We start from the raw sequence: 9,060 nt of genomic DNA on the forward strand, positions 1-9,060 counted from the left end.
TTCAAAAAAAATTTTGGTTGAATAAAAAAAAATGTGAAAGATCCCAAATGATCTAGTGATATTTATTAGTTCATTATTGGTTTAGGGCTCCGAAAATCTCAGATGGGGCTTGATCACAGCTCACAATCCAAGCACAGCCTAATGAATGAATCCTAATTTTTTCCCTCAATGACTTTATTTTTTTGACAATGACTTAAACGGTTGCTTGTAACCAAAGGAAAGTAAATGAGAGAGTAGGCGGCTAAAAATGTATGGCATTGCCATCTCCAATTAAAATATATATGATTTTTATATATGTTTGTTTATTGCTTCAAGTATTGTAACTCTGGAAAATTAATTTGTAGCCCTGCGTCACCAAAGTGCAAATCAAAGCTTATATAAACACCTTTTAAAGATGACTTTGAGCAAGAGACATAGCTCAAGGAAAGAGTCTCAATTTTCTATAGTAATAGAGTATGGGGTTGAAGAAAAATTTGAAGTTGGTGCTTTTAGGGTTTTTGCTCTTGAATTTGTTTGTTTTTTCCATGGCCAAGAAGACAATCCCTTCTATTGATTTTGTTGTAAGTACTTTACCATGCATTCCACTAAGTACTTATAGTCGCAGATCCTCACGTAATTTTTAGTTTCAATTATTTATGATCGGCATTGAGCTTTTAACTTTTCACATATCCAAAAAGTAGGAGGTCAATCATAAATAGTTGGGACAAAAACTAACATGGTGATTCTAAGTTACTGAACAAATTTTTGCGAGTTTACTAGTATATACATCCGTATTTAGGTCAAGTTTGGGAAGTTTTAAAAAAGTTAAAAAGTCAAAAAGTTACTCAAAAAGTTAAAAGGTTGTTACTATTCACCAAAAGTCAACAATTACGGCTGCACAACTCCAAATTTTAATTTTCCCATACAAATCAATTTTTACAATTTTTTATTACACATTTTTCATAAAAAGTCAAAAAGTTAACCAAAATATCCATATTTTCTTCCTCAATTTTTTAGTCCAAAAAGACAAAAAGTGCACTTACTTAGGAGTTGTTTGGGGTGTCCTAAATAAATGCACTTTTTGTCTTTTTGGACTAAAAAATTGAGGAAGAAACTATAGATGTTTGAGTTAACTTTTTGACTCTTTATGGAAAAAAGTGTAATAAAAAATTGTAAAAATTAATTTGTAGCGAAAAATTAGAATTGGGTGTTGTGCAGCCGTAATTGTTGACTTTTAGTGAATAGTGATAACTTTTTAACTTTTTGAGTAACTTTTTGACTTCTTTATAATATGCCAAACTTAACCTTAGTCTTGTCATCAATCGCAGTGCACTACACCATCACACCAAGGAGTAGAAAACAACACGATTTTTAAAAATAAGTTTAAAATTACTTTTGTTTAAAATATATATTTAAAATAAAGTGAATTTGGTAAATAAATAAAAAAAAATCCTTGCTATTCCAATCTTAGAGCTAGATATTAGGTTCCTTTGGTTGTGGCTTAAAAATCTACTCATTGTAATAATAAAAATAAAAGGTTTATTTTGCTACAAATATCTTATCACATTTGCAGACTTTACTTTCATTAAAAAATTTACTTTAATCACTCTATTAAGTGATAGCAAGTCAAAAAAGCTAGACATGTATTAAACAACTCCATTTGATGTATACTTAGTTTTAGCCAATAAACTAACTTTTCAGGTAACTCCCCCAAAAAAGCTATATTACATATGATTTTGTTATAGTTAAAAATGCTTCATTTGTGATGCTCCATAAGATACATCAAACTCTCGATTTGAAGTAACAAGAAACACAATCATTTTTGCTTATTTTTTTTCACATTCTCACCATGCAATTAAGCATATATGATCATTTCTTCATTAGTTCTCAACAATTAACCATATATAGTTGACCTAGTAATCTTATCTTTTTATTTTTATTTACACTATTAATTTTGTTCTACAGTTAAACGAAACTAGCTATACTAGGTTGTGTAGCACAAAGAAGATATTGACAGTAAATGGACTATTTCCAGGGCCTGCTTTGCATGTCCGCAAAGGTGATAGATTGATAGTTAATGTGCAAAATCAAGGGAATTATAATGTCACCCTTCACTGGTACATCTCTCTCTCTCTCTCTCTCTCTCTCTCATACACACATACTGTTTATTTATTTTTTAAAAACATTTTTGGTATGCCACTGTTTTCTTTTTTCTTTATTTTATTTTATTTTATTTATCGGCATATATATGTAGGGTTAAGATATTGAACCATTATTTTAATGTATTTGATTTTTCTGTTAGTTATTTACCAAGAAAAAAGGAAAAATAAGTTGATAGGGAAAAGCCATAAGCAACGAGGCAAAGTATAACACCACTTCCAGAATGTTCTGTTTAAAGCATTTTATTGGTTCATATAATTTAAAAACATAAAAAAATCTACCTTTGTCATTTTTGTAAGTGAAAAAAAAATTACATTTACATATTTTATAAAATCTGACTAATAAAATTGATTTTATTATGTAAGATGTGAAATAGTGGAGAATCATCATCTCATATACATGGTAAGAATACTTATTATATTAATGATCAAAATAATAAATATTCAGAACTTGGCAGGTTATTCCATATATATTGTAAAAAATATGCATAAAATAGAGAACTAGTAATTTTTTTTTGAAAAAGTTAGAGAGGCCATGCCTTTTTAGCCCATCTATAAGTCCACCCTTGTATACATATAGTATTTCTGAAGGAGAACCTGATATTCCAGAAAGAAGGAACATGGGGCAATTTGGTGATGTTTAATAAAAGCTTAATGAAGTCTAAATCCTTGCACTGATGGGTCAGAGTATGACATATTAGGCAGTGCAATTAGGTGATGTTTTGACATTTATTTTTATAGGCATGGAGTGAAGCAACCAAGAAATCCTTGGTCTGACGGGCCAGAGTATGTAACGCAGTGTCCCATCAAAGCAGGAGCTAATTTCAGTTATGAGCTGATATTCTCGACAGAAGAAGGAACCCTATGGTGGCATGCCCACAGTGATTGGTCTCGAGCCACAGTACATGGTCCTATCATTATCTACCCGAAAGTTGGAACCAATTACCCGTTTCCCAAACCTCATGCAGAGTTTCCCATTGTTTTAGGTATGGTCTCTCTCTCTCTCTCTCTCTATGTTAGTTTAGGGATACATCCAAAACTTAAATGGTTTATTCAAAACATTCTCACTCACGTATTTTGGACAAAATGGGTATATATATATATATATATTGATAAGCAAAAACCTTTTATTGATGGAGTCAAAACATACAAAGTACATGCAATACATCAACAAAGGAAAGGAAAGTGTATCAAGCATCATAGTAAAATTTCAAGATCTCAACTAAGTTGGCACAAAAAACCTACCCAATCATTTGCTGAGTCTCAAGTTGGTGAGAAACCAACAATAATGGGAATAAAACAACAATTACAATGTAACACCAAAGAACCAACATCAACCCTTGACTACTACTGTATTCTGCTCAATCTCCACCAAATCTTGCTTTGTTTTCTTCATTTCTGCAATTCATACGCAATCCCTTATCTGCCTTATAGGTTATGCACAATATCATTAACTGAGTAATGAAGCCCTTGGATTGAGGCCTTGGACCATAAGGCTAGTCTAATCTTGATGAGCACCCTTATTAGTTCCAAGAAATTAGGCTGAATCCCATTAAACACACTCATTTCTAAAGTTCCATATTGACCATAGTACAGCTAGTAGCGGGATAGCCCTCCACAACTTTCTTTCAAACTTCATTTTCCCACCAACCCACCAGAGGAACAAGCCCTCAACTATGCCAGGGGATACGCATTGAAATTCCCTCCACTGCATCATTTCAAAACATAATTTCCAGGAAAAGGGGTAATGTGGCAACACATGAGTAGCAGATTCAACCTCATTCTTGCAAAAAATAGATTAGAAACATCACTGTTTAAAACTCCAATCTTGTGCAAAAACTTTGCTGTTTCACTTTATCTTTTGATGCCAACCAACCAAAAAATTGTACCTCGGGAGGAATAGTATTATTCCACACAAAGCTACAAATTTCAAGTTGTGAACCTACTAGAGAATCACTATACCTGTACACATTAGTCACTGTTGTGCATATTATTTCTTTTGTGCAAAAAATTGTACATATTATTTGCTCATTTCTTGTTGCACTTGAAGCATCGTGGTTCAAGGGAGATGTAATGGAAATAATTCAAACTGCCCTAGCAAATGGAGGTGAACCGAACATATCGGATGCTTTTACCATCAATGGCCAACCAGGCGATCTCTACAATTGTTCCAAACCTGGTATATTTTGTAATTCTAATTAGGATGCTATGCTAGTGTCATTTATTAAGTCACATGGATGCTAGCTAGGTCTAACTATATTCATATATATAAACTTATGTAACATGGTCTATATGTTGCAGGAACATTTAGAATAATGTTTGATTTTGGAAAGACCTATCTTCTTCGTATCATCAATTCAATTATGAACGAAGAAATGTTCTTCATGGTAGCTGATCATAATCTCACAGTGGTTGGAATGGATGGAGCTTACCTCAAACCGATAAAAACTGACTATATCATGATAACCCCTGGACAAACCATGGATGTCTTGATAACTGCAAATCAATCCCTAAGTCACTACTATATGGCAGCAAGAGCGTATGCAGGAGTTGTTTATGATAACACCACTACAACTGCGATAGTCGAATACAATGGAAATTATACATCCCCATTGACACCTGTGTTTCCAAACCTTCCTAACTATACAGACATCAATGCTGTAACGAATTTTACCCGACGTCTTAGGGCCTTAGCAAGCACGCAGCATCCAGTTGATGTCCCAAAAGTAGTTGATATACGACTTGTTATAACATTATCTGTGAACACACTACCATGCGCCAATAATTCTTGTGATGGACCCAATGGCTCTAGGCTAGCAGCAAGCATGAACAACATAAGTTTTGTGGATCCAAAGGTCGATATATTGCAAGCATACTACAAACAAATTAGAGGGATTTACCAAACGAATTTTCCTAGTGTGCCACCTTATGTTTTCAATTTTACAGCTGATGATGTGCCTGATAATGTTTTGACACCTAAAAGAGGGACGAAGGTGAGGGTTCTGAAATACAATTCTAGTGTGGAAATAGTGTTCCAAGGAACCAATGTTCTAAATGGTGCTGAGAATCATCCAATACATCAACATGGTTATAGCTTTTATGTAGTTGGATTTGGTTTTGGGAATTTCGACAATGAGACTGATCCTGCAGGGTTTAATTTGGTTGATCCACCTGAGATGAACACTGTTGGAGTCCCTACAAATGGATGGGCTGCCATAAGATTTAAAGCTGATAATCCAGGTATAAATGATTATTCACATTGGTACGTTTATTTTATGATTTTGTCTTTGAGGAACTAATTTGATTTTCATAGTCATTCGTTTGATTTAATCTATTAACTCAACTGAAGCTTAAATAAATTGAATGAAACAATATGACCAAAAATTAATTGATCTTGGGCTATTGAACAATGCTTTTAAATCACATTCGTTCAAGTTTATGATTAGCCAAAGTAGAGGGTGTCTCCCTTGGACGATATGAAATTTTTTATTGAGGAGGAGGTGAGCAAAAAATTAAGTTACCTTTTGGAAAATGATAATTACTTGCATAAGAGTCATTGAAAATTAGAAAGAAAAATAAATAAATAAATATAAGTCATTTCATAGAACTTATCGCAATTATTTCATTCAATTTTTAGACTATATAATTAGAATCTTAGTTAATAATTTGGTAAACTATCATTTTAAGGTATTTTATTGGTTAATAAAATTTACATTTATAAAAACTACATTTGCGAGCAGGTCTCTTATGAATATAGTGGCATGCTATTTAAAGAAGATTTGTTTGATACTATTCTTATACATTCAACATAAGTAAGAATACAAACCCTAATTGGATTTTTCATTTCAGGAGTGTGGTTCATGCACTGCCATTTGGATAGGCACATGAGCTGGGGTATGGATACAGTACTAATTGTAAAGAATGGAACCACTAGACTTACAAGTATGAGGCGAGCACCGAGTCACTTGAATCCTTGTTAGGAGCTTCACATGCAATTTGGCACCACCTCTATTTTTATGTCAAGTCGAATATTTTCCAATATTTGTTGCGCATATGAAAATAAGGCTACAAATACTGTTTGTGTAATGTTAACTTGGTGGATTTTTATTAGGTTCTAAAATGTTTGTATCATATTTGGTGCAGTTTATTCTAAACTGAAAAGTGTTAATAAATAAGAAAATTTTAAAAACACCAGGATTATCAAAATTTTCAGCTTACCAAGATCATTTTTGAGATGGAGGTGTTGGGCGTAGTGAAGAAGAAGAGGAGAGTGAGGAGGAGTGAAGAAGAGCCTACCCAGAAGAGAAAGAGGGAAGTGAGGGCAGAAGAGACCAGTATGGTGAAGGGGGCAGAGTGGGGGGGGGGGGGGGAAGTGAAGGAGACCCCATGAAGAGTAATTACCCCAGAAGTGGTGAACATTGCCTCAGAGGGCATGGAAGTCGTTCTAGTAGTAGCGGCCATTGCCGTGGGGGTCGCGAGGGTCGCCTTTAAAGTGCAAGTAGAAGGTGGAGCGATTGGAGCCAAGGAGGGAAGAACAGCCCCAGGGGGCTCCTGCACCCCAAGGAGGGGGAGTCAGTCTGACTACTGCGATCTACCATGCTCGTGCGGTGGCTGGGCGGCAGGAGGGAGAAGAAGGCCCAGCCAGGGCAAGGGCGGACCGCCTTGTAGGGATTGTAGAAGAGGCAGCCTTGCACTCAGCAGCCAGATTCAATGAGGCTGAACTGCTGAGGGGGTTATGCTCTGCTCAAATGGAGGTAACCACCTTAGCAGGGGCTTTGCTGAGGAAGGCTGGGGCTGCAAAGCTCAGGGCAGATGAGGCCAAGGCTCAACTTGCAAGGTTGAAAAAGGAGAGCGCAAACTGGGAGAGTGCCCACGCTGAGCTGCAAACGGCCAAGGTGGAGCTAGAGACCACATGCCGCCAGGTTGTGTCGCTCGAGTTCCAACTGGCTGGCGAGCAGAAGAGGTTGGATGAGCCCCAAAAAGCCTGCGCGGTGGCGGTCGAACGACATGAAGAGGCGATGAGCAGTAATGAAGAGCTGGTCAGGTAGAAGGATGAGGCAGACGTGAAGATTAGCGATCTGCAGAAGGAGCTGGAGGGCCAGTGTGCAAAGGCACTAGAAGAGAGTGAGAGCCTTCAGAAGAAGTTGGAGGCAGAGAGAGCCAAGGCGACTGCTGAGAGGGAGACCTTGAAGAAGGAGTTGAAGGCAGAGAAGGCCACGGCAACTGTTGAAAGGGCATCCCTAAAGAAGGAGTGTGAGGAAGAGAGGGCTAAGGCAGCCTCTAAAACGGCGACCCTGCAAAAGGAGCTGGACGAAGAGAGGGCGAAGGCAGTCTCTGAAAGGGTGGCTTACCCCGATCTGTATATGGCAGCAGTGGATCAATTCAAGGGGTTTGCTGAGTTTCAGATGGCAATGGATGCCGCGGTCGCCAGCAGCTTGGTAAGGGAGGAGTTTGGAGGGGCGGGCCCATTGAGGACGACCGCTGGGGGCAGAACTGAAGCGGAAGTGATTGAGAGCTTCCAGCAATTAGACTTCTATAAACAAGAAATGGCTGAGTTCTGGGACAGTGGCTGGAGAATGTTCAAACGTAGGGCTGAAGAACTATTCCCAGACTGTACTTAAGAGTTTTTTTTTTGTTTTTGTGTGTTTGTTTTTGTTTTGAATGGCTGTAATGAACTCATATACAAATTTCTTAATAAATAAAATTGCAATTATGTTTTTGTTTGATTGTCTGTGCTTGTGCAATTGAAATGAATGAGGCGTGGGCGAAGCGAGTGTATAACTCATTGTGAAGTGCAAAGTGAAGTTAAACTTATAATAAAAACTAAATTTAAGAACTCCTCAGTGTAGAGTGAAGTTAAAGTTGTAATAAAAACTCAATGCAGAGTGAAGTTAAGAACTCCTCAATGTAGAGTGAAATTGAACTTGTAATAAAGACTCAATGTGGAGTAAGGTTAAGAACTCCTCAATGCAGAGTGAAATTTAACATGTAATAAAATTATAAGTTTGTGTTTGCCACACTGCTGGAGTAGATTAGTGGTGTATTGGAGTGAGTCTTGGCTTGTAAGGAAACAGGCTGACTTGTAAGAGTTTGATTGAGAAGAAAATAACTAGACTTGTAAAGAAAACGTGTAAGAACGTCTTTGGAATTTGACTAAGCAAAGAGTGGTGTAAAGACTTGGACCTGGAATTGTGACTAAGTGTGTCTACTAATTCTACAAGCATGAAGTTTGCATAGATGGCTTTGACCGAGCCCTGCACGCGTGCTCAGTTGGGGCTAAGCTATGATTCACTGACGTCGTAAGGAACTCAGTCTGAACCTGAAATTGTGGCGCTCGGTCCGGCTGAGACTTGTTATGCTTAGGCTGGCTGAGGCTTGGTCTGGCCGAGTGCTTCATGCTCAGTCTGGCTGAGGCTTTATGATGCTCAGTCTGGCTGAGGTTTTTCATGAGTGCTACAATCAAAACGTCATTGAGACACCATACAAATAACTGAGATATATAATTGAAGGCAGGGGAAGTGTAACCCAGTTAATTAAAAAGTTACATTGCGTAAGGAGATATCAAGAATGTGTAAATTTGCCGAAAAGAAAATACCATAACTAAGTGATACAAAAGTAGGAGCTCATTGAAAGTAACGTTTCAGGTGTTCGGCGTTCCATGGGTGGGGGAGTGATATCAAGAATGTGTAAACTTCCCACAGACAGCGCCAACTGATGATACTGTTTGTTCCAGTGAATGGATCAGACTGGTCCAAGCTCCTTAAGCCCACGTCCAAATGATCAAGCCCACCGGATAACCTGCAAACAAGTTCAACGGGGAACTGGGTAGTCCCCCAGTGAACCCTCCGACGAGCAAGTTAGAGAGAGAAGTAGAGTATAGAGAGAGAAATTAGAGATAGAAAAGTTTAACCTTCTTCTTGTC

General features: G+C 37.3%; 1 protein-coding gene across 1 annotated transcript; it reads left to right on the forward strand.

Annotated features, from left to right (window-relative positions):
• The first annotated feature begins 304 nt into the window (after positions 1 to 304).
• LOC114300875 (laccase-14) lies at positions 305 to 6,327 on the forward strand. The gene is made up of 6 exons (XM_028245755.2): positions 305 to 560; positions 1,945 to 2,096; positions 2,880 to 3,124; positions 4,189 to 4,317; positions 4,440 to 5,378; positions 5,988 to 6,327. The coding sequence occupies exons 1-6, from the start codon at positions 456 to 458 to the stop codon at positions 6,116 to 6,118; spliced, it is 1,701 nt and encodes a 566-aa protein (XP_028101556.2). The 5' UTR covers positions 305 to 455; the 3' UTR covers positions 6,119 to 6,327.
• Positions 6,328 to 9,060: the final 2,733 nt, after the last annotated feature.

This window comes from Camellia sinensis, chromosome 6 (assembly GCF_055761805.1).
Source record: "Camellia sinensis isolate YWXY chromosome 6, ASM5576180v1, whole genome shotgun sequence".
In the NCBI taxonomy this organism is placed as follows: Eukaryota; Viridiplantae; Streptophyta; class Magnoliopsida; order Ericales; family Theaceae; genus Camellia; species Camellia sinensis.